At 47.4% G+C, this 26,359-nt stretch overlaps 1 protein-coding gene across 1 annotated transcript in view; it reads left to right on the top strand.

Annotated features, from left to right (window-relative positions):
- The window catches only part of ADGRG2 (adhesion G protein-coupled receptor G2), a 138,769-nt gene that overhangs the window by 9,553 nt on the left and 102,857 nt on the right, over positions 1-26,359 (top strand). Inside the window, exon 2 of the mRNA XM_074987931.1 lies at positions 16,124-16,242. Coding sequence (XP_074844032.1) covers positions 16,125-16,242 — 118 coding nt within the window. The 5' untranslated portion in view covers position 16,124. The remainder of the gene's footprint in view (positions 1-16,123; positions 16,243-26,359) is intronic.

The following is a 26,359-nucleotide window of genomic DNA, read 5'->3' as shown; positions in this document are numbered from 1 at the left end:
GTACACTTACTGAAAAATTCCTTACTTTTCATTACTACAATATAATTATAAAATAAACAAAATAGAATATAAATATTGTACTTACTTTTCAGTGTATAAAATATAGAGCAGTATGAACAAATAGTATGAAATTTTAAGTCTGTACTGTCTTTACTAATGATTTTTGTGTAGGCTATTATAAAACTACTCAAAGGGTTTTGTACCCCCTGAAAAACTTGTGTCTAACCCCCAGGTTCAGAACAACTATTCTACTCTGATGAGGAGTCATATGGCACCTTACATGATTGGCAGATTTATAGGGCATAAACTTTCATGGATAAAAACCTCACCCTCAGATGAGTGGGAGTGGAAATTAGAGGCAGGGCTGTATAGAGGAGAACAACAAAAGAAATACTTGTCAAGTACAAGTACACTAATTGGAATTAATTTACAAAGTTAACTCCCTTAACTGTGGCCTGGACAGAAGATCTTAACTGGGTTTACAAGGGCAATTTCCCCACCTTTTGATAGTCACAGGAATGAGACACATCTAGCTTAGTTTGCTTCATTAACTGGTCCTAATAGTGACAGTTACTGCCCCCTGCACAGCTGTATAAACCATGCATTCTGTATTTCCACTGCAAATCCAAGCTGAAGAGGTGGTTTTACCCATGAGAGCACATGACCTAATACATTTGTCAGTCTCTAAAGTCCCAGAGGAGTGCTTGTTATTTGTGAAGTTACAGACTAGCATGGGCAACATCTCTGAGACTGATTTTAGAGGTGGCTAATATAAATTTAGCTTAATTCAGTTATGTTAACCCAATCTCATATCCTGGTTTGGCATGACCTTTTTACTGCCTTTTCTCAGTTAGCTTCTTGTGGGGACTCTGTCATGTACTCTTTGTACATTGTGGTTTTGCAGGGCTGCTACTACCACGTAGGGCTTCAGTACTATATATGAACTGGCTTCAGAGTTTCTGTTCCAGAGAGATACAGCAGATGCAGTCCCTAGGTCAGGGTTCAACAAACTTTCTCAGGCGGTGTGCCAAAATTTGACTTTTTGACCTCTATGTACAGTCCAAGTGCCGGTGATACTTTTTAAAGTCACTACTAGTCGTACTTACAACAGCTTCATTAATAAATGCATGAAGATGCACAGCTTTACCATTCAGGTGGTGGTTGGTAGCATTAGCTGGTCTTTAGTTAAACCACAGGTGGCATGGCTTTGAGCTAGCTCCTGGCTGCATGGGGGAGGAAGGGTGGGGCTGAGTTCCCACCTCTTGTGTGGATAAAAATTGGCTTGCATGCCACTCTTGGCACACATGCCGGGGACTGCTGATGCCTGTCCTATAAGATCCTTTAATACACTGCCAAAAGTGGCTGTTGTTGTGAGCTTATGTATACCACACATGGTACCACTTAGGGGTTAAACAGTAGTATAGTACAATTTAGCACCATGTAGGGGCAGGGGTTCTGGTGAGACAGCTTTTGGTGTGGGAGGGACAGCATTTGTATGCCTCTTTATGGGCATACACAAAAAAATTAGTGCAGTTCCCAGCGCAACATGCTGCTTTCTCCATGCTCTGCCCTCCTCATGTTATATCAAAGCTATGCAAAGACTTTACAATATACAATCTGAGCAAATCATTCCATCAAAATGAAGAGGCATTAGTTTCTGTGCTTTCCATCTGCTTGGCTACAATACATGTCAGCTTTGATTTTTTTTTTAAACAATTCTCTTAAATATTGCCCCTTGTAACTCCCTGGAATTACAACAGCTTTGAGGAGGGGAGCTAAGAGGCCTTCGTCATCAAGGCATCTTACTCCTTGCTGCACTATAGACAAGCCCTTAACGGTTCCTCTTGCCTTCCAGATCAAATTCAAGCCCTGTGGATGAATTCCAAGACTTTATAAAACTTTGCTTCTTCTTGGAGTGATTGTTCATGTGCATTCCAAGTTGGGTGTTCACAGGTGCATACCCAGTTGCTGGAAGCTTTTTGCCCTAGCCAGTAGCCCTAGGGTTGGTGCAGCACCTCCTGGAGTGGCACCCATATGGCGGCCCATATATGCGCTGCCCGCCCTGCCCCCCACTCAGTTCCTTCTTGCTGCGCTGTTGTTTGCTGGAGCTCTCTCACTCCTTGTGTATTTGCTGGTAGCCTTTATTTGTAAATTAGTTGATAGTTAGTGTAAACAGTTGTAAATAGTTTAGATGTCTTTTACTTGTAAATAGTTCTACTTAATGATTAGTGAACCAAGGAGGGACTCTAACCCGGCTCTCCAGGTTTTAAAACCTGCTCAAAATGCGGCAAATGAATGCCCAAAAGTGACCCACATCAGACTTGTCTGAGCTGCCTCAGTGAGGCTCACCTCTGGGACCACTGCTCTACATGCAAGGCCTTCAAGCCTAGAAAGTTGAAAAACAGGGCTCAATGGCTGAAGGTGCTGCTGATGGAGGCAGCCTTGAGTCTGGACATTGCCCCGGAGGGAACTCAGAGAGATTCATCATCGGTGCAGAGCATTCTGGCACTGTCGATGCCGTCAGAGACCTCCTGGCCCTGAGGACAGGACTTGGCACCTAGCGCTCCTTGACGCCATAGGACCAATCCCCGGTGCCTCACAAGAAAAAGAGGTGAGACTGGGATCGATCTCATAAGAGGACAAAAAGATGGCAACCCTCTGAGGAGTCTGCCAGATCGCATTGTGACCAGGGTCATGAAGTTCAGGTGTTGAATCTTTCACGAGGTGGGAGCCCGTGCTCTCCAAGGCTGCCCTTGACGCTGGAGGCTTTCAGTGCTGTGCAGGGCGTCTTACAAATAACAATGTCGTTTCCAATGCTGCTCTGAGAGTCTTTATCACCACCTCAGACACAGGCACTAGGGCAGTCTGCAAGGTCAGCAGCATGGTTCCTGACACCGATTCAACCCCCGCAGACAGTTACTTCCTTCGGTGCTCCTTATCACACGGTACAAGGCACGCAGGAACCAGCAGGCACCATGGGCCCCTCTGCAATGCCATGGTCATTGGTGTCAGAATCGGCATCGGAGTTGGACTCTTTTTACTCCAGCTCAGCTTGAAGCGGGAGTACGAGGTTGTCCTGGCACAGTGGACATCGGCACTGGTCCTGGTGTCCCGCAGTGGGGGATTGGCAAATGCCCCCCCCAAGATGTCCCCCAATGGCCTTTTTGGACCCCATGGGCGATCCATGAGGCACAGGGGCAGGCCATGGGACTCCTTACTAGGGCATCTGACACTCCCCAGGTGCCAAGATTTGGCACTGTCCGCTTTGCTGGGAGTGCCCCCACGAGAGCTGGCTCAGGAGCTGACAGTTCAGGAGGTGCCTGTAGTTTCTTCGGCACCGTCGTCGGCACCCACCCAGATGTGGGCACTGCCCCTGCAGGCGCCAGAAACTATGGTGCCATTGGTGTCGTCAACAGCAGGCCTGGTGACATCCCAGGCACAGAGTTACTCCACCATGATGGCACCACAGGACGCATTGCTATGGGGCGCTCCACCCCAGGCACTGAGCACGGCACCACACACCATGGTGCTGGGGACTCAAACAGGAGAACTTGAATCCCCTGGGCTGGCGGTCTCGGAGGGCATGGGGGTGTTGTCCTTGTCCTCTTCCAGATGAGGCATCGGCTGGGTCCTCAGCATCCCCAGTAATGGAGGATGGAAGGGCGTACCAGCAGTTACTGAGAAGGACAAAAAGCAGTCAAGTAGCACTTTAAAGACTAGCAAAATAATTTATTAGGTGAGCTTTTGTGGGACAGACCCACTTCTTCAGACCATAGCCAGACCAGAATGGACTCATTATTCAAGGCACAGAGAACCAAAAACAGTAATCAAGGAGGACAAATCAGAAAAAAAATCAAGGTGAGCAAATCAGAGAGTAGAGGGGTGGGGGAGGAAGGTCAAGAATTAGATTAAGCCAAGTATGCAGATGAGCCCCTGTAGTGACTCAGAAAGTTCACATCCCGGTTCAAACAACGTGTTAATGTGCAGAATTCGAATATAAAAGCCAACTCGGCTGCTTCTCTTTGAAGAGTGGTGGGAAAGTTTTTTTTTCAGTAACACACATACCTTTAGGTCATTAATAGAATGCCCCATTCCATTAAAATGTTGACTAACTGGTTTGTGGATCTGGAGTGTTTTGACGTCTGTTTTGTGCCCATTAACCCTTTGTCTAAGGGAGTTAGAAGTCTGTCCAATATACAAAGCATCTGGGCATTGTTGGCACATGATGGTATATATGATGTTAGTAGAGGAGCATGAGAAAGTGCCTGTGATTCTGTGAGTAACCAGGTTAGGTCCAGTGATGGTATTTCCAGAGAAGATATGTTGACAAAGCTGGCAGTGTGCTTTGTTGCAAGGAAAGGTTCCAGGACTGGTATTCCTGGGGTATAGACTGTGGCTGTGTGTGAGGATCCTCATAAGGTTGGGAGGTTGTCTGTAGGAGAAAACAGACCTGTCACCCAGGGCCTTCTGGAGTGTGGCATCCTGATTAAGGATAGGTTGTAGGTCTTCAATAATTTGTTGCAGTGGTTTGAGTTGGGGGCTGCAGGTGATGACCAGTGGTGTTCTGTTCTTGGCTTTTTTGGGCCGACCTTGGAGTAGCTGGTCTCTGGGTATTTGTCTGGCCTTGTCGATTTGTTTTTTTACTTCTCCTGGTGCATAATTCAGGTTTATGAATATTTGGTAAAGATCTTGTAGTTTTTGGTCTCTGTCAGTTGGATCAGAGCAAATGCGATTGTATCTAAGGGACTGACTGTAAACAATGGATCTAGTTATGTGTGCCGGATGGAAGCTAGAAGGGTGTAGGTAAGTATCATGATGAGTAGGTTTTCGGTACAGTGTGGTATTGATCAGGCCATCCTTGATTAGTACTGTAGTATCCAGGAAATGTATCTCTTGCGTGTTGTAATCGAGGCATAAGTTGATGGTGGGGTGTAGATTGTTAAAGTCTCTGTGGAATTCTTCTAGAGCCTCTGTACCATGGGTCCAAATCATAAAGATGTCATCAATGTATCTTAAGTAGAGGACAGAACAGAACACCACTGATCATCACCTGCAGCCCCCAACTCAAACCACTGGAACAAATTATTAAAGACCTACAACATATCCTTAATCAGGATGCCACACTCCAGAAGGCCCTGGGTGACAGGTCTGTTCTCTCCTACAGACAACCTCCCAACCTTATGACGATCCTCACAAACAGCCACAGTCTATACCCCGGGAATACCAGTCCTCTCAATACCTGCTCTCAACCATGGAACTTCCACGCTGTGAGATGTAGCGCCCGGAGATTGGGATGCTGCAGTCTCCTCTCCTCTTGTGTCACCAGGTCCAGGTGTGATGGGAGTGTCATTGGGTCGCAGACAGACATCTCCAGGAGGGTCGAGTACCAGTGTTGCCAAGCCCAAGCTGGGGACACCAGAATAACTGATGCTCAGTTTGACCAAATTTTGAGTAATGTTCGGTGGATGAGTGGTACCAGTGGGAAAGCATACAGCAGAGGGCCCGACCAGTGAATGCTGAAGGCATCTGCCCAAGAACCCGGGCTTCGATTCTGGTCAGAGCAGAATGTCCGGCACTTCACATTGAGATGGGTGACGAAGAGGTCTACCTGGGGACATCCCCACTTCTGGAAAATTAAATTCAGCACTTCCGTGTGTAATGATCACTCATGGTCCATGAAACACCTGCTGAGCCGGTCCACCAGGGAGTTGTAAGCCCCCGGTAGGTAGAACGCTTTCAGGAGAATCTGGTGCCAGATGCAGAAGTCCCAGAGTGCGAGGGCCTGGAGACATAGGGGAGAAGAGCGTGTGCCCCCTTGTTTGTTTATATCATAGATCACCATGGTATTGTCTGTGCTGACTGCAACACACTGCCCCATTAGGTCACTCTGAAACACTTTGCATGCCAACCGAACAGCTCTGAGCTCCCGCACATTTATGTGGAGCTGAGCATCATTCTTGCTCCACCGGGCCTGGGTCTGACAGTCCCCCAAGTGCGCTCCCCAGCCCAAGTCCAAGGCATCTGTGACTAGAGACAGGGAGGGTTGAGGGGGATTGAAGGGCACTCCCATGGAGACCAACTGGGCATCTAACCACCAGTGTAGTGCTCTTAGTACTTGTGGAAGGACTGTCACTAACTTGTCTATATTGTCCCTGACAGGCCTGTATATTGAGGTGAGCCATAATTGGAAGGGGCGCATTCGCAACCTGGCATGCTGGACTACGAACGTGCATGCTGCCATGTGGCCCAACAGCCTTAGGCACCCCTGCCAGTGTGGGACTCTAATTTGGTATTGTCTAAACGTATGGTGCCCCCATTTGAACCCCTTGCTTCCTGCTCCCTTTTATTTCTTAGTTACAAGACAGCGTTCTTGGTGGCCATTACCTCGGCCAGGAGAGTGTCAGAGCTCAGGGACCTGATGGTGGACCTGCTTTGTACAGTGTTCCACAAGGATAAGTTCAGGCTGACACCCTACCCAGTGTTCCTGCCAAAGGTGGTCTCCCCCTTCCATGTTAACCAAGACATCATCTTACTGGTGTTCTATCCAAAGCCTCATGCCTCCCCTAGGGAGCAGAGCTTACATACTTTGGATGTTCGGAGGGTGCTTGTCTTCTATATGGACAGGACCAGACCTTTCCGAAAGCCTCAACGATTGTTTGTTGCAGTGGCAGACAAGATGAAGGGGCTCGCAGTCTCCTCTCATTGGATCTCCTCCTAGATAGTGGCCTGTATCAGGGAGTGCTACAGACTGATGGGGGTCTCCCCACCCCTAATCAGAGTTCACTCTACCAGGGCACAGGCATCCTCTGTGGTGTATTTGGCCAGGGTCCCTGTCCAGGATATCTGCAGGGTGGCCACTTGGTCCTCCATTCACACATTGTCAATGCATTATGCATTGACACAGCATGCATGTGAAGTCACTGCAGTGGGTAGGGCTGTCCTACATTCCTTCCGGGGCTCCAACCCTGCTTCCTAGGCATTGGCTCACATTCACCCAACTTGGAATGCACACGAGCAATCACTTGAAGAAGAAAAGACAGTTACTTGTTCTGTAACTGGTGTTCTTGAGATGTGTTGCTCATGTCTATTCCAAAAATCTCCTGCTTTCCCCACTGTCGGAGTAGCTGGCAAGAAGGAACTGAGCAGGGGACGGGACGGGTGGTGCATATATGGGCTGCCATATGGGCGCCACTCCAGGGGGCACCACAGCGACTATAGCACTACTGACTAGGGCAAAAAGCTTCCAGCAACTGGGCATGTGCCCATGCACACCCAACTTGGAATGGACATAAGCAGCACATGTAGGCTACGTCTACACGTGCAGCCAACATCGAAATAGTCTATTTCGATGAATAACGTCTACACGTCCTCCAGGGCCAGCAACGTCAATGTTCAACTTCGACGTTGCTCAGCCCAACGTCGAAATAGGTGCAGCGAGGGAACGTCTACACGTCAAAGTAGCACACATTGAAATAGGGATGCCAGGCACAGCTGCAGACAGGGTCACAGGGCGGACTCAACAGCAAGCCGCTCCCTTAAAGGGCCCCTCCCAGACACAGTTGCACTAAACAACACAAGATCCACAGAGCTGACAACTGGTTGCAGACCCTGTGCCTGCAGCATAGATCCCCAGCTGCCGCAGAAGCAGCCAGAAGCCCTGGGCTAAGGGCTGCTGCCCACGGTGACCGTAGAGCCCCGCAGGGGCTGGAGAGAGAGCATCTCTCAACCCCCCAGCTGATGGCCGCCATGGAGGACCCGGCAATTTCGACGTTGCGGGACGTGGATCGTCTACACGGTCCCTACTTCGACGTTGAACGTCGAAGTAGGGCGCTATTCCTATCTCCTCATGAGGTTAGCGACTTCGACGTCTCGCCGTCTAACGTCGAAGTTAACTTCGAAATAGCGCCCGACGCGTGTAGACGCGATGGGCGCTATTTCGAAGTTGGTGCCGCTACTTCGAAGTAGCGTGCACGTGTAGACGCAGCTTTAGAAAAACACCAGTTACAGAACAGGTAACTTTTTCTCTCTTGCTGCTTCCTTTGTCCCTTCCATGGAACTTAGACTCCGTGGCAAACTGATTCCTTTTTCTCCAGCTTCCACTTATCTCTTTGACAACTTTCCAGAGGTCCTGTATGTTTGGAATTTCCATCCTGACTTTGAGTGCCATACTGTCACACTTCTGAAACCTGTAGCCTACTTAGAGTAAAATTTAACAACCTCCCTCCTGTGACGTTGAGACAAAACCAAAATAGATACTTTGCTGCTCATAGTAAGCCATCCTCCTCATCCTCTGTCTATATTTTGTCTATTCAGTTTGTAAACTCTTTAAAGTAGAGACGAAGGTCCCAGTGATATATTGCCTTAAGCCTTTTATATTGATCTGATCTTAAGAATTCTTAATAGATTTCTCCCTGGGAGATACCGCATGTGAAAGGTGATTTCTTGGTCAGTGTAAGGCTTGTTAAAAAGCTGTAAAATGCCCTCTGTCTAACCCTGGGATATGGGGTATGCAAGGCAGGGTGAAAGGAGAGAGTGAGGCAGCTTGACTGATCTCACAATAGATGGAGCCATTTCCAGAATGGCTTTGAAATAAAGGAGTCACAAAGGTGATGTAAGACTGTACACAGCTCCATTTCTGTCCTGAATGCAGTAATGCAGGAATTCAGAATTGGGATCATTGTCTCTGGAACAGCACTAACTGAATTTCTTATGTTATACAAAATAAGTTAAAATAAGGCAAAATCCTATATTGGTTCCATATTAATATTATGATTTACACGCACTCAGGGTCAGAAATTACAAAAGTTAAGGCTGAAAGTATAATCTTTAACTTCAAATGAAGCAGTCGTTGTGTTTCATTTTTTTTTAAATAGTGTCTGATGGCAGTCACTCAGATTGACACTGCTTTGGTTTATGATGGTCTTAGTCACTGAGTAGATGCTTAATGGAAAAATACTCAGTAGGCTGTTACACTCAGAAACTTCACATATGAATTTTATTTGAGTTTGTTTACATGTGTTTACATGAGTGTAACTCAGGCAGAACTTGGCCCACTGTGGATTGGCTTCTTTGCATTTGCAAGTGTCCATCCAATACCCATATCCTAGAATAAATCAAAATAAGATTCCCTCCAAAGGCTTTTTTCCCCTAATTACCACTAGGTTGAGTCAATGTTTTGAGAGTACTTGCAGTGCTGTACATATAATATTTTGCTCATTGTGAGCTGCTGTTAGGTGCTAGGATATAGCTTTCTTAGAAGTGAAGTACTAACCATCTATTAGTCATTCACAAAAGGTCTACAAAAGCTTAAAAGTGAAGAAAAATGTGTTGTATGCAAATTGAAACAGGAAGTATCAATTCAATTAAGCTTTACTTGTTACAAGTTGGATAAACTTGATGAAACACACATTCAGGGATATATAAACACTTGTAGCAGCCAAAGGAAAAAATGGTCATCTATCATAAGATAAATTGATTTTTACAGACTTGTATGTCTCTGTTTGTAGTCTTAGAAAACACCATATAGAGTATCAATGAATTAATCCTTCTACTGTCTTTTGAAAAAAACTGAAACCTACTCCTCCCCAAACTTAGGGTCAACATTTTTAAAATAATGATGCTATTTCTGCTCTTAAGTCAGTGGATGGAACAGGTCCAGATTTAACAGTGACATAAGACTTTCCAGCACAAGCATCCACCCCATTACACCCATCTTACTCTAGCCAAAGTTTAAAAATAAACTGTAAGATTTTACAGGTTTCTGATGCCATTCTGGAAAATAGAGGAGTAAAGCTGAGGGAAGAAATTGATCGTCCTAGATGATGCATTCAGGATACACAGGGGGGTACCCCCTGCACTGCCACCCCCCACTGCACTCACCGTCAGTGCCACACTGTGCCACTTCTGATTAGTGCTGAGGCCTAGATTCCTAGCTCACACTGCTCCGAGTCTCCAACACTCCAGGGAGCCGGGAAACTGCCCTACGCATAGTGGAAGTGGTGGGCAAGGACAGGGCAGGGGCTTGGGCAGGGAAGGATTGGGGTGTGGGAGGAGCAGGGGTGGGAGTGGCAGGGAAGGCATGGGGCATGGGATGATCAAGGACAGAGATGGGGCAGGGCAAGGGCACGTGGCCAGTGACTCCTCTGCAATCCCCACATCAGTTGTCTCAGTTATTGTTACAACATCCAAATAGCACACATCGTGCCTACATGCGCCGTGTGCTATTTCGACGTTGAAATCGACGTTAGGCGGCAAGACGTCGAAATCACTATTCCCATCCGAAGATGGGAATAGTGCCCTACTTCAACGTTCAGTGTCAAAGTAGGGTGTATAGACGATTCGCATCCCGCTACTTCGAAATAGCGGGGTCCTCCATGGCGGCTGTCAGCTGAGGGGTTGAGAGATGCTCTGTCCAGCCCCTGCGGGGCTCTATAGTCACTGCGTGCAGTAGCCCTTAGCCCAGGGCTTCTGGCTGCTGCTGCTGCTGTAGCTAGGGGTCCATGCTACGTGCACAGGGTCTGCAACCAGTTGTTGGCTCTGTGGATCTCGTGCTGTGCAGGCCGAGTGTGTCTGGGAGGGGCCCTTTAAGGGAGAGGCTTGGGGCTTTGCAGGCCCCTTATTTTGACAGGGAGCAGTTGTGTGTGTGGACGCTCCGCATTTTCTTCTGTTGAACGTCAATGAACGTTGAACGTCGACGGCAGCAGCCCTGAAGGACGTGTAGACGATACGTGTCAAAGTAGCCTATTTCGATGTTCTTACAATAGGCTACTTAAACGTAGTGTGCTAGTGTAGACGTAGCCCTAATGTTCTGCCTTTATTTTTAAACAGTGTTGAGTTAACATATGATTGTCCTCATCTGGCCTCGTTTTGCTCCAGTTATGTCTTTTTAAAAGTTTAAAACCTAATACAAATTAATATTAGCATAAATTAAAACAAAAATAAATAAATTTTTTAGATCAATACATTTTGTGTTAGGATTGTTTGCTAGTGGGATTTACAAATTTAACATTACAATAATGCTATTTTCAAATATGAAGAATACTTTAGGAAGTTTTTAAATAGCTCTGTATTGTAGGAAAATATTAGTATTAAAACCAAAGATCTTTAATGGGACATTTTCTAAGTAATGGAGGCAGAATTGGAATAAAATAGATTAAATTACAACAGTAGAGAACATGGTAAGAGATGAGTAACTATTATGAATGTTTGAAGTTCAAGTATTTGCAATTATTTAAAATAGCATAATAAGCTCCCAGTAGTTTATTCTTTTAAATATAAAAGTACAAAAGTGAGAAATACTTACTGGATGACACTATTACACCATAATAAGGCAATAATTAATAAAGGTCTTCTCTAATTCAGACAGCTCGCACATGTAATACTAATAATCATCTGAAATGTTAGTTGAGAAACAACAGCTATATCCCTAATGATCCCTTTGAAGTTCTTTAGATCTAGTTGTTGCAGCACATACAGACAGCAGTGTTCACTAACACACATGTACTGCTCTGCAACTGTGCATTAGAAATGTTGGGAAGTTCATTCACGGTAGGCTAAATGTGGCATAGCAGATGTTCTTCCCATTCCTCACTTCTCCCTTTGTGGTCTGCTGCTTCCTGTGACTCATCTGCTAGACATGTTGGCTATACATCTATATGAGAAGCCTCTGTTGAGAGAAATCAGTCAGAAGAGATTATCTGGTAAAACATCTCTTGACAGATTGCACCTACACATAAAAGCAAATATTCTGGTCTGCTTTGCTGATAGAACCAGCCGTGTAACCCCAGAAGTGCAGCTTTCATGGAGGGCAAGCCCTTCCAGGACCACTGGCCCCATGTTCCCTTAAAGAGCTCCCTTGACTCTCACTCTCTGCCCATGCCGAGGCTTGTGTACCTTCTGGAGGGACAGCAAAGCCATTGCGGGGCTCCATAGATGTTTGAGTGAGAAACCATTCTTGCCAGTCTGCTACCATACCAGAGCAGCCCCTGGGCTCACCATGGACCACCGCATCTTGGGGGAGAACCCCGAGAAGCAGCCCACAGAGCTCCGGTGTCCTGCCTGCCCTTGCCCCCTCAGGTGATCAGACAGGTCTGGTGGTACCCCACCAGCTCTGATTGGTGGGAATGGCTGGTCATGGGGCAATGGGCCAGCCAGCAGTAGACACAGAACTTCTGAATGAGGAAGACGACCTTCCTTGGCCTGTGCACCTGGGTTGCCCTTGCCCTCTGATGACAGGACATCAACATGTGGCTTGCTCCCACCCCCTCAAAAAGTGGGTCACCATCACCCTGTGGAAGTTGCCCACCCCTGACAACCACCGCTCCATGAGCCACCAATTTGAAATCAGGAGGTCCCCCATAAGGGCTGTACTGATGCAGGTAAGGCACCCTTGGGCTGCACGCCCTGCACGGAGGGAGGGGAAGGGGGGACAGGGCTGTGGACCTCTCAGGGGCCCAGAGGTGCTATCCCCCCACTTTCTCACAGGCATGTCTTGCCTCCTCCCTTTGAAGGTGGTGTGCACCATCAATACAATCCTGCTGTGGAAACTCATCTGCATCACTTACATTGACACCCTTGCAGCTGGCTTGGACGCCCTTGGATTCCCCAATTATTTTGGGGCGCTGGATGGGGCCCACAGCCTCATCTGGGCCCCAGAATGCAGTGCCGCATGCTACACCAACAGAAAGGGCAACCACTCTATGGTCATGCAGGCCCTGGTGGACCACCGAGGGCAAAGCCTGGATGTCTATGTCAGGTGGGCAGGCTGGACCCATGACACCAGGGTCTTCCAGAACTCCAGATTGTTCTGGAGGATGGAAGTGGGCACCTGCATCCCCTACAGGGAGCTGTCTGTGTGGGACATGCAGATGCCTTTGTGCATGGTGGAGGATGCAGCCTACCCACACCTGCCATGGCTCATGAAGCCCTACACCAGGCACCTGGACCCCACACAGGAACTATTCAATGCCCGCCTAATTCAGGCAAGGAACACAGTGGAGTGTGCCTTTGGGCACTGGAAGGGGAGGTCCCACTGCCTCCTAACCTGGCTGGACATGGGCGAGCAGAATGTCCCTGATGTCGTAGACACCTGTGGCGCCCTCCACAACCTGGTGGAGCAGAAGGAGGAGGACTTCCTGCAAGAGGGCAACAGCGGGTGGGGGCCCCTATGAACAGCAAGCACACATGGATGGTGTGTGCATCTGGGAGGCCCTGAGGAAGAGCTTTGCCCCCGGCTTCCAATGACCCTCCCCAGGGCACCTCAAGTGGGTGCCTTGGGCCTGCACCCATACCCACCACCACCCCTCCTTTCAACCACCCACCCAACCTTCACCCAAGAAGGAGGGATGTGGGGATGGTGCTTCAAAATAAACCTTTACTGAAGCACATAGAATTTGTGAAAAAATAAACCTGTGTTAAAACAGCTATTTACAAATGGCAATGTGCTTGACTATGTATGGCATTGGGGGGGCAGTGTTGGGAAGTGTGGACCATTCAACTGCTCATTTCTTCTGTTTGGTCCAATCCTTTTGCAGTGCTGTTGGCACATTCCAAAGCAGATGCATTTGCTCTTTTCTTTCTAGACAACATCATCCTAGTAATACAATAGACCCCCAACTTATGCAGAGGTTACGTTCTTGCACAATCCCACGTAAGTCAAATTTCGCATAACTCGGGGAGCAAGGAAACTGACCAGGGCAGCTCCACTGGTCAGTTTCCTGTTTCCCCTGAGTGGCAGGCAGCTGAGAGCCTGTCTCTGGGCTGCCATCCCTTACAGCAGCCAGGAAACTGACCAGCGCTGGTCAGTTTCCCTACTCCTGTGAGTGATGGAGAGCTGGTGCCTGGCTTCCGGTTGCTTGCTGCTCACAGGAGCCCGGAAACTGAACAGGGCAGCAGTGCTGGTCAGATTCCCTGCTCTTCTGAGTCAGGGGGAGCTGGTACCTGGCTCCAGGCTGCCCATGCGTGGGACCCAGGAAGCTGACCAGCACTGCTGTGCTGGTCAGTTTCCCTGCTCCCCTGAGTAGCAGGCAGCCCAATTCCAGGCACCAGCTCCCTGCCACTCAGAGTTGCATTAACCCAAGATACATGCAACTGGAGTGCATGTGTCTCGGGATTCTACTGTACATCTTGATAGACCTTTTAATATCAATGCCTTCTTACAAGTACTTGCAAAGATAAATACACTGTTACTGGGCAAGATTTTCAAAACAAAGTGCCTGAAGCTTTAAACCTATAAATATATTTTATTGATTTCCAAAAGTGCAGGGCACCCAACAACTCTGTTGACTGGCATAGCTTTACAGTACTTCCATCTCCTATCACCCACACTTGTCTGTCATGGTTCATATGTGGTAACTATTCATTTTGTACTAATAAAGTGTTTTCATAAACTTAAATGTTTTGTAATCACCTATTTTTCAGCTCTAACCTAAATATGAGTTTACAAATATGCACTTTTTGCTAATAGGAGGGACTCTTTTATAACCTAAAATAGTATGTGCAGAAGTATGGTACAGTTTGAAGTTACATAAATATATATACATTTGGTATGCTGAAGAGTCCTAAGATCTGTAGAATATCTGATCTATATATTACAAATAACACTATGGGTGCATCTACACTAGGAACTAATGTCAAAGTTAATTTTGAAGTTACGGCTACTTCAAAGTAGCCTGCAGAGTGTCTACACACATTTTCCCTTACTTGGAAGTAAGGGAGCCCAACTTCGAAGTCCTTACTCCATTCCCAGGAATGGAGTAGTGCCCTACTTCGAAGTTTAACTTCAAAGTAGGGGGTGTATAGATGCTCAACTTTGAAGTCTGGTACTTTGAAGTTGTACTTCAAAGTAAGCAACTTTGAAGTTATTTTTGTAGCGTGGACGTGGCCTTCATGTATTAAAGACTGTAGGGTTTATTCTAAATTGTAAGATAATCTCTCCTTGTTGCAATAAGTATGCATCTGTTAAGTCGGGTGGGGAACCTTTTTCGGGTCAGGAGTCACTGACCCATAGAAAAATCAGTTGGGGGCCACACAAGTAAGGAAGAAGAAACCTGTCACTGATGTGGTCCCTAATGGTACGGGGGTCTGAGCATGAGGGAGGGTGCACGAGCTGGCTGAGGGTGGGGGTCTTGGTGGGAAGGGGTACAGGGGCAGGCTGTGGGTGAGTGATTTGTGCAGGAGGGGGTGGAGGAGAGGGATGGGGGTCTGGGCAGGAGGGGTGCAGGATCAGCTTGGGGATGTGGGTCTAAGTAGTAGGAAGGGTGTAGGAAGTTTTGGGGTGGGGGTTCTGGTAGGGAGGGGTCAGGGTTGAGGGTGCATGTGGGGAGGCTGGGTGGGAGGGAAGTGCTGGAGAGGGGTGAGGGATCTGGGCCGGAGGGGTCAGGGTGTGGCTGAGAGGTCCTGGAGGAAGAGGGCAAGATCAGGGTGGGGGTGGGGAGTTAGGGTGGGAGGGAGGGCGCAGGAAGTTGGAGGTGGGAGTGGGGATCTGGATGAGAGGAGCAAATGAGTGGTACCAGGTCTGGGTAACCAGGATGCAGATTACCTGGGCAGCACCCCCAGCTGCACATGGTTCTCCACCCCCTTCTCTTGCTCCCAGACACTGCCTTCCACTGTACTGATTAGCCAGAATTCTGGCCAATCAGAGCAGCAGGAGGATGCTGCTGGGTACTTCTGCTGAGGCTGCTACTGCTCCCCCTCCCTTTCCCTGGTTGAAGGAACAGCAGCGAGCTGCAGTGGATCCCAGAGCTGCTTCCTTCTCTCCTGGCTCCTGGCAGAGCCCACAATCTGGATTAAAACTGTGGCTTGAGTCATCCATTTTGTTAGGCTTGGGGCTCCAAACCTTCCACCTTGTTGCATGCCAGATTCTGTGGAGTGGAACCCTGAGCCACTGGGGTCTGGATTCCTCACCACTGTGTTAACATTTAATTATAGCAACAAAAGAAACATTTAAAAATTTCTGGGTCATGGCAAATTCTTAACAGAAAGATTGTGTGCCCGATTTCGATACAAATAACAGAGGTGAAAAGATTTACATCCATGTCTTGGAAGTATCATTTAAATGTAATATCTGCAATCCTGTCCTTTTTGTTGATCATTGAGTATGATGTTTTTCCCTTGTGTGTTCTAGAATGGTCTCTTGTGGAATGCAGTACTGCTGTTCTGGCAGAATCCGCGCCTTTTTACTGAAATTCAAGATTTCTTTAGCTATCATCTTACTTCACCCGTTTCTGGCTACATCCGACATATGTAAGATATCTTTTTCCTTATTCACTGAACATTGATTGTGTGTGTGTGTGTGTGTGTGTGTGTGTGTGTGTGTGTGTAAGAGAGAGAGAGAAGTTAATTGTTATTAATGTTATGGGTGTTTTTCACATATGCTAATGATTGTTCAGATTCCTCTCGCTTTGAAATTTATGGAAGTATTTATAAAATTCAGCTGCATCAAAGGGAGCAGTTAGGTCAAAGCTGAGCAGTTTTGGAATATCCAACACTATATCTGCATTCTTTCTTTATTGCTAATAAGGACATTGTGTATAAGTAATTATTCAATAGCTATAGATGAGAAAAATAAAAATGGAACTTATTTAATAGGAATAAACCATAGAGGTGGTGTATCAGCTTCTGTGTCATTCCTGCTCTTTGTCTGTTGGGTGTAGCTTGAAAAAGGTGGTGATATCCAAAGAATGGAAGAAAATCATGTATCTGAATTTGGCAATTTTATGTTGTTTCTGAAATAATGTTAATAATATCATTAATGTTGAATAATAATAATAATAAAAATAATGTATGGATATGTTGCATAGAATTATTTTGTTTCTAATAAAAAGAAGGGGAGCAGCACTGTTTTGTGTATGCGGCACAACAGACATAGGAGACTAGTGATCTGGTCTTTATTCCTATCTCAGTCACTGCCTGGCTGTATGACCTTGGACTAGTAATTTCATTCCTCCTCCTCAGCTTCCTTTTCTAATGTTGCTTGTGTTCTTTCATAAAGCGTTTTGAAATCCAGGGTGATACATATATTCCACATATCACGTATTTTGTAATACTTAGTTTTAGAAACTGACTCCTATGCTCTGTCATGTATTTACATTTCAGGAAGGCAGACTTTTCAGGCATTTAAACACAGCAAATACAACAAATGGTGTGACACCATTGACTGTAGTGGGTTATATCAGGAGGTGGAATTTGGTACAATAATATGAGGGACTAGTTCCGAGCAGGCTGAAGTTTTCCACGTATGTCTTACTCAGGCATAGGTGCCTTGAACTATTATCAGAGCGGTAGCCATGTTAGTCTGTATCTGCAAAAACGAGAAGTCCTTTGGCACCTTATAGACTAATAGATATTTTGGAGTGTGAGCTTTTGTGGGCAGAGACCTTTGACATTGCATCTGATGAAGTGTGTCTTCATCAGGACTTCTCAATGTTTCTGAACTATTATCTGTATAGAAAGGGTAGTAATTCTAGAGGTCTGGAAGAGTAGGTGGAAGGATGTCCCTTCCCATACCCAGATAAGCCAGTGCTCCCTTAAGTGCACATAACCTAAATGGTCTTATCAGTGGCCCTGGCTTCACCTCACTCTGAAATTTTTCCTTTCTGTCTACCAGCAGCGTTAGCTGTTCTTCCTCACCTCATCTTATCCCTATTGTAAGGTGCCAAATCTTTCCTGTTCCGTGTTTGTGTACATTAGGGAAAAAAGATTGAGAAGGGCTCCATGTGCTATCTCTGACTTCTAAAATTCCCCCACCAAGTGGCATTCTTCTTCGAGTAGTCCCCGTGGGTGCTCCACAGTAGGTGTCGGGCTCGCCCGGCTCCACAGATCGGAATTCTTCTAGCAGTTTCCACTGGATCACGTGTGCGCCGATGCACTCCGCTCCCTTGCGTGCCCTCGGTCATGTGCGCGATCCGGTCCCCGCCAGTTCCTTCTCAACCGCCAATGGCTGCAGATGGAATCTGCTCCGGCTCTATAGCCTGAGACAGATAAGATAGTTGTTTTCCTTGTTAGCTCGTTGGTGTTTTTTTCCTATTATTAAAAAAAAAAAGCATGCAAAATAGTAGAGAGAAGAGGAATGGAGGGAAGAGGAGCGGACAAAGAAGTCTGTTTTAAGCCGTCCGCTACCTTGAGAGCCGTGAACGTTATTTGGGTTGTAGAATGCACTGATTAGCAGCTAAGTACCCTATTAACAGTAAAGACTCACCGCGATGGTTTCCTTGGGGTTTAAGAAGTGTGAGTCATGCCGTGAGGCTATGCCGGCCTCTGATGGGCATGGTGAGTGCATTCGTTGCCTGGGGGAGTCCCATGTTACCCAGAAGTATACGCACTGCGCTAAGCTTACAGCCAGGGCCAGGAAGGACAGAGAAATGAGGCTCAAAATGATCTTGTTTGATAAGGCCCTCCAGCCTGAGCTGCCGGAGAAGCCTCACACAGAAGGGCCCTCTGGGTCACATAAAAGGAAGGCGGCGTCTTTGACCCCCTCTGTGCAAAAGAAGAAGAAACTCTCCCCGGCTCGATCCTTGCCAGCGGTTCCAGCGAGCAGGACGAGCGGAATGCAGAGCCCCCAGCCGCAGGCTGATGAAAGCGGCAGCGCGGTCGCGCACGTGGCCAGGGCCGTGCCTCCGACTATGCAGCAGTCGGCACGGAGGGCGCCGCGGGTGCCGGCGCCACAAGCGCCGGAATCGGCAGCGGCGCCGCACGCGGCACTGGCTATCGCAGCACCGATGGCGCAGGGGCACCCAGCACGGGGTCCACTGGCGCCAGAGGAAGGTACCCATGCGGCACCGCTGATGACGGTACCAAGCGCGGCGCCGACAGCGAGGCCGAGATCCCCGGCACGGGAGGGGGCGGCGCCCACCCTGCAGGGGAAGGGGAAGGCTAGAGCCAAAACCCGGCGCCTCAGTCCATCTCCAGACAGGGCTGCGATGCCCTTATCACCCAGCACCCCTGCCCCCCCCGCCCCGAGATACACACACCACATCACCGGGCAGCAACTCCACCAGCTTATTTCGGACCTCCCTCTCTGTTCCTCCAACCACCTTCGTCATGGCTCAGGCCACCTTCACCCTTTTTGGGCATGGATCCCTATGAGTACTATCACAAACCAGCTTCACCATTATCAATGTCATCACGGAGATCCCGCTGTCCCAGACATCATGGGTATACTCTCCGATTGTGGCCCAGGTCTCCATCACTGGGCCCTTGTCCATTTTGTTATGGCTGTCTTCATCATACTGAACACTGACATCGGAGGTCTAGATCCAGGGGCAGATCCCCTCCCACTCCTCGCCAATACTCCTGTGTACACTCTCGCTCTGGGAGAGGAAAGCAGCTGTCCCAGGGGGAATTAGGTCCAGAGTCCCAAGACTTTCCTTCACAGCCCACGAAGGAGCAAGCATACCAGTGAACTCGGGAGCCAGAGGACTTGGGGGAGGTTTATCCCAGCAGTTCCTCCTCATCCTCCCCAGATGAGGCAATTGTCCCCGGGGATGTCTCCCCTCCAGATGACCTTAAACAATTCCAAGAGCTGTTCAAAAGAGTAGCATACACACAGGGCATTCAAATAGCAGAGGTACAGGAGAAGCGTCATAAACTCCTGAAAAATTTGAGACCCCCAGCTTCATCTAAAATCGCTATCCCACTGGATGAAGCCATTATGGAGTCAGCCACGAACATATGGCAGACTCCAGCCTCTATTCCGCCTACGAACAAAAGGGCAGTTAAGAAATACTTCGTCCCAGCCAAGGGCATGGAGTTCCTGTTTAGCCACACACAACCCAATTCTTTGGTGGTCGAATCGTCCCAGCCGAGGTCGAAGACGTCTCAGTACAAATCAGGGGGGTCGGATAAAGATGCTAAGAAATTAGAGCTGTTCGGCAGGAAGGTCTACTCCTCCTCTACCCTATTATTGAGAATGGCAAACTACGCAGCACGTTTATCAAACCATAACTTTGACAATTACTCTAGACTCACCTCTCTCATGGATTCCCTTCCGGAGGACAAGAAGCCAGTGTTAAAGGTGATTGTCCAGGAGGGCTATGCAGCCTCGTGAATGGGAGTTCACATTGCCCTGGACGTGGCGGACACAGCGGCACGCTCAACAGCTGCAGCAGTGGTAATGCGTAGGGAATCCTGGCTCCAGACGTCCGGTATCCCCAGAGATCTACAGGTGAAGATCGTGGATCTTCCCTTTTACAAGCAAAAGCTGTTTGCAGAATCAACCAACTCGGTCCTCCACTCTAGCAAAGATTCGAGGGCCACGCTTAAGACCTTGGGTATCTACACTCCTCCATACAAGAAAAAGAAATTCTATCCTCAGCAAAGGCGCTACGCTTACCAACCACAGCGTGCACAATATCAGCGAGGCTATGACCAGGGGTGCCATCAACAGCAGCAGCAGTACACGGCCCCCAGGCGACATTCTCAATAAAGTCGTACAACCTCGGGGCAAGCCCAGAGGCAGCAAGTTTGACAGGTATGTCGAGGACTGCACTATCAATACCATCGCACAGTGCCACTCTCACCTCATGTTCCATCATCGCCTCAAACCGTTCCATTCCCAATGGCAAAAGATCACAACAGACCAATAGGTGCTGGAAATTATAGCCATGGGTTACATGATCCCCTTCCAGTCACTTCCACCGATGAAACCTCCCACCCGGCCTCCTCTCAGGGACCCTTCTCACGAGGCGAGGCTGAAGCAGGAGGTAGATCACCTCATGTTCATAGAGGCAGTGGAAAGAGTGCCGGAACAATTCCAGGGGAAAGGTTTTTACTCATGCTACTTCCTACCAGAGAAGAAAACAGGAGGCTGGAGGCCGATTTTGGACCTACGGGGCCTCAACCGATACTTGCGCAAGCAGCGCTTCTGGATGATTACAGTTGCCTCCATACTTACGGCACTGGACGATGGAGACTGGTTTGCAGCCCTCGACTTACAAGATGCTTACTTTCATATAACAATCCACCCGGCACACAGACACTTCCTCCATTTCACGGTCGGCAGGGAACATTTCCAATACAGGGTTCTTCCGTTCGGCCTATCCTCAGCACCCAGAGTCTTTACCAAAACCCTGGCAGTGGTATCAGCTTACCTGCACAGGCAGGGCGTGTTTATCTTTCCATATCTGGACAACTGCCTACTGAAAGGGGCCTCAAAGGCAGAGGTCCTACGCATGATACGCGTCACTGCGAACACGTTTACTTCGCTGGGCCTAGTTATCAACCTTGCAAAGTCAAAGACCGAACCCATGCAAGATATAGAGTTCATAGGGGCGCGCATAAACTCTATCGCATCAAGAGTATACCTGCCCAACGCCCGCTTCCGCACCATCAAATCCTTGGTGCAAGTCATGATGTACAGCCCCGCGGTGCCGGTCCTAACGTGCCTGCAAATGTTGGGGCACATGGCGGCCGCTACGTTTGTGGTGCAGAATGCCAGGTTACACATGTGAAGCCTGCAGCATTGGCTGGCGAGTGTTTACGAACCGGCATCCCATACCGTCCACAGGGTAGTATCGCCCACAACGGAGGTACGGAAGTCGCTAGCGTAGTGGGCAGATCCCAAGAACCTGCTAGTGGGAGTGCCCTTCCACCAACCACAAATTTCCATTTTTCTTACAACCGACGCCTCCCACATAGGATGGGGAGCACACATTGGCAGCAAGGTGATGCAAGGGCTATGGTCCCCTGCGGAACAGACACTGCACATAAATATACTGGAGTTCAGAGCAGTGTTCAATGCGTGCAGACATTTTCAGAAATACCTGCACGGCAAAGTAGTCGGGATCAATACCGACAATACCTCCACCATGTTTTACATCAATCGACAAGGAGGGGCACGGTCCTGTGCGATATGCGCGGAAGCAGTCCAATTGTGGAATTGGTGTATTGCCAACAACATAACGTTGAAAGCCTCGTACTTGCCGGGCGCCCACAACGTGAAGGCAGATCAACTGAGCAGGCGCTTTGCACTCACGCATGAATGGCAGGTCCGTTCCGACCTGCTACAACACATATTTCGCACTTGGGGGTTTCCCCAAGTCAATTTGTTTGCCACCCAGCACTACAAGAAGTGCCCTCAGTACTGCTCCAGAGCAGGAATAGGGCGGGGGTCCCTGGGGGACGCCTTCATAATCTCATGGAAGACCCCTCTACTCTACGCGTTTCCCCCCACCAACACGTATCCACAAGGTTCTGCAGAAAGCCAGAAGGGAGAGAGCTCGCATGATACTCATAGTTCCAACTTGGGACCAACAGCAGTGGTTTCCCTTGCTTCTGCGCATGTCGGATCGTCCACCACTCCCCCTACCGGTAGTGCCGGACTTACTCACACAGGCTCAGGGGTCCATAGTGCACCCACACCCTCAGGGACTACGCTTACAAGCATGGTTAATCCATGGCTCAGCGCCTTAGAGAGCACATGTACGGAGGGAGTAAGACAAGTCTTAGAGTGTAGCCGAAGGACCTCCAGCAGGAGGACTTACGAACAGAAATGGACACGCTTTGCTGCCTGGTGCTCTGCCAAACAGTTAGCTCCTCTTGACGTTCCTATAACTGTAATTCTAGAATACCTGCTGGACCTCAAATGAGACGGGCTCTCTCTATCCTTGCTAAAGGTCCACCTCACAGCTATATCAGCTTTTCGGCACAAAGAGGAAGGGCCCACCGTATTCGCCCATCCTATCGTCACAAGGTTCTTGAAGGGGCTGGTAAACCTGTATCCTCCTCGAAAACCGCTACCACCATCGTGGAGTTTGGACTTGGTACTCCACACACTATCGGGACCACCCTTCGAACCATTAGCCATGGTATCCCTCCGACTACTTACCATGAAAACGACCTTCCTTCTTGTGATTACATCAGCCCGCAGGGGGAGCGAGCTTGCAGCAGTGATGGCAACGCCGCCCTGCACAGTATCCTCAAAGGAGGTGGTGATCTTACGGTTACACCCAGCCTTCGTTCCAAAAGTTTCCTCGGAGTTCCACATTAACGAACCAATAGTATTACCCTTGTTTTACCCGAAGTCTCACAGCTCCAGCAAGGAGGCGCGCCTGCATCTCCTAGATGCGAGGAGGGCGTTGGCCTTTTACATAGACAGAACTAAGTCCTTCTGGAAAACGGACAGGCTTCTGGTGTCTCTCGCTCCCAGGTCAAAAGGGGAAGGCCTGTCTTCCCAGAGAATTTCAAAGCACATTGTGTCCTGTATAAAACTGTGTGCTACGAGCTTCGAAAGACCCCTTTGCTAGCCCCGCCTCGGGCTCACTCCACCAGAGTGGTGGCGGCATCAATGGCCTTCTTCAAGGGAATCGTGTTGAAAGACATTTGTAGAGCGGCGACTTGGTCATCCTACAACAGCTTCGCCAAGCATTACGCCCTGCATTGGGTGTTCAATGAGGATACCTGTCTGTCGACAGCAGTCCTCTCGGGGGCAAGCTGCACATGAATCGAGTACCCACCTCCTTACTTGGGGTTACTGCTGGGTAGTCACCTACTGTGGAGCACCCACGGGGACCACTCAAAGAAGAAAGAGAAGTTACTCACTTGTAGTAACGATGGTTCTTTGAGATGTGTCCCCGTGGGTGCTCCACTACCCGCCCATCCTCCCCGCTTCGGATCTCTGTCTAGTGTTTTTCAGGAGCATCCGAGGAGGTTGGTCAAGGAACTGGCGGGGACCAGATCGCGCACATGACTGAGGGCGCACAAGGGAGCGGCGCGCATCGGCGCATGCGTGATCCAGTGGAAACTGCTAGAATTCCGATCTGCAGCGCCAGGCGAGCCCGACACCTACTGTGGAGCACCCACGGGGACACATATGGAAGAACCATCGTTACTACAAGTGAGTAACATCTCTTTATTTGTCTCCAAACATACAAATAAATCAGGGGTTAAAATGGAGAGACAAAAATAATGCTAAGCAAACAAATTTTATTTTCAAACCTCCCACGCATTCAAGAAAAATGTGCAGGAACCATATTTTTAAAAGTACCTTAAATGCTTTTTAAAATTTAGTGATACAAAATTACAAAATATGGAAGGTATGTAATGAACTAAAGATTGTTATGACTTTAATTATAATGGTTCTTGTAAATCAGATGTGTTAACTATTTACGAGCACTTCTACTAAATCCTAGCAACATATAAACACTTGATTAACTTTACTCATATTACTTATCCCTTATATTGCAGCCTAATGTAAATAACTCATGTGCCTAATTATTTACAGGATCTACTCCTGTGTTGTTTCTAATTCTGCTAATGAATATTTGCATTTGCATATAGATGTCCCTTAGTTATCTGTGCAGAAACACAAAGAAAATATGTGCATGTTATATGTACCACCATTTTTCACTTAACTAGTACATCATTTAAATAATATGTTCCTTTGAAAATATCTGTATGAATCCAGTCGTTCTATTAGTACTTGCGACAGCATATTTAATTGCTAGTTCTCGATTTGGGAAAATGCTGAGAATCTAAGTTCTCATGTACTTCACGCTCGTGAAAGAGGCCAAGTGCTATATTAAAGGAGGAGCCCTTTAAAAAATTTCTTTTTTTAGCAACAATTATTATTGCATAGATTTTAAGTAGCGGGACAAACTGGTAATCTCAGATACCAGTATTTAACGGAAGCCATTCTATTATCTTACTGCTAATTCATTAAGGTAAATTATCAAAAGCACAGTATGGGATTTCTGTGAAAATACTTTTATTATACACAAGTGTCAGAGTGGCATTATCTTTGGAAAGTGAGCATGTTTGGACGGTGATTCATATCTCATTGTTTGGTGTGTCAGTTTTTTTCCATTCATATGCAAGAGGTGTGGGTTTGTGGGTTTTTTTGAGCTAAGAAAAATATCAAAGAAGTCAACTCTGATGATAATTTAGGTGGTAGGTGTCCCAGAAGGAATCATGGCCCCATCGTACAAAATGGTGTGGTGTACAGAAAAGAGGTAAAAATATTTACCCTGACCCAAAGAGCTTGAGATTTTGTTTAAGATAGAAAACAATCCTGGACTCAAGAAACAGGTTGGGAAAGGAAGTGAGAAGATAAGGTAATAGTATAATGATGAAGTTCTTTGAGTAGTGTCCCTATGGGTGCTCCTCTGTAGGTAACTGTAAGTAATTGTAGAGGTGTGTGCACCCCTGTGCTTTTAATCGGGGATTTTTGGTAGCAGTGTCCATTGAGCCTGTGCATGTGCTCTCCCTCCGACATGGTTGGCCTCCAGCCTATCTGGCATGGAAGTGGGAGGAAGCAGGAGAGGAGACCCTCACTTCCTTCTCAACCACTTTTGGCCTCTCCCAGAGAAAGCAGTTGTCCTTATCTAGATCATTAGCATAAAGAGTAGTTGTTTTTGGTTCCTTTTTGTTCTCCTTAATAGTCTAAGATAGTTTAACTCCCTCACTAGGGACCACAGTCTATACCACAATAATACTAATCCTGGAACCTTTCCTTGCAACAAACCCCATTGCCAACTTTGTCTACATATCTCTTCTGGAGACACCATCACTGGACCTAGCCATGTTAACTATAGAATCATGGGCACATTCTCCTGTTCTTCAACTAACATCATAAATGCTATCATGTGCCAGCAATGCCCTCACACCATGTAGATAGGACAGACTGCAAACACTCTTTGACAAAGAATGAAAGGACATAGAACAGACATCAAAAAATTCCAAATACACAAACCTGTCAGCCAGCACTTTAATGGAGTGGGCCATTCTGTTAAAGATCTGAAAGTTTGAGTTCTACTGAAAAGAGACTTTAACAACCATCTACAGAGGGAATGCCCAGAACTAACATTCATATTCAAATTTGACACATTAACATGTGGTTTAAACAGGGACAGCAATTACCTGACCCATTATAACGACTCTTTTACACACTTTGATGTTTTATCTAACTCTTAACTCCCCTCACCCCAACCCCTCTCGCCATCCCTCTGCTCTTCTGATTTGCTAACCTTGATAACAATTTTTCTGATTTGCCAACATTGATAAAAATTTTTTGGACCTTTGTGCTTTATATATTGAGTTTGTTCTGGTAAGGCTATATCTGAAGAAGTGGGTCTGTCCCATAAAAGCTCATCACCTACTAAATTATTTTGTTAGTTTTTAAATTGCTACGTGTCTGCAATTTTTTTTAACTCCCTTTGGAGTTAAGTAAATAGGAAGCAAAATAGACAGAGAACTTTAGTTATTTTTCTTCTCCTGTTTTGGGGCCTCCTTGAGCCCCTCTTCGCATTTAGACTAGTTGTCGTCTTTTTCAGATAAAGAAAAGCAAAGAAAGAAAGAGAAGAAAATCTTTCTCCTGAATTCCTCATGTGTGGAGCTGTTCAGCTCTGAGAAGTGCCTCCCTACATAC

Source organism: Carettochelys insculpta, chromosome 1, assembly GCF_033958435.1.
Source record: "Carettochelys insculpta isolate YL-2023 chromosome 1, ASM3395843v1, whole genome shotgun sequence".
Lineage (NCBI taxonomy): Eukaryota > Metazoa > Chordata > Testudines > Carettochelyidae > Carettochelys > Carettochelys insculpta.
This window is presented reverse-complemented; position numbering and strand designations above follow the sequence as displayed.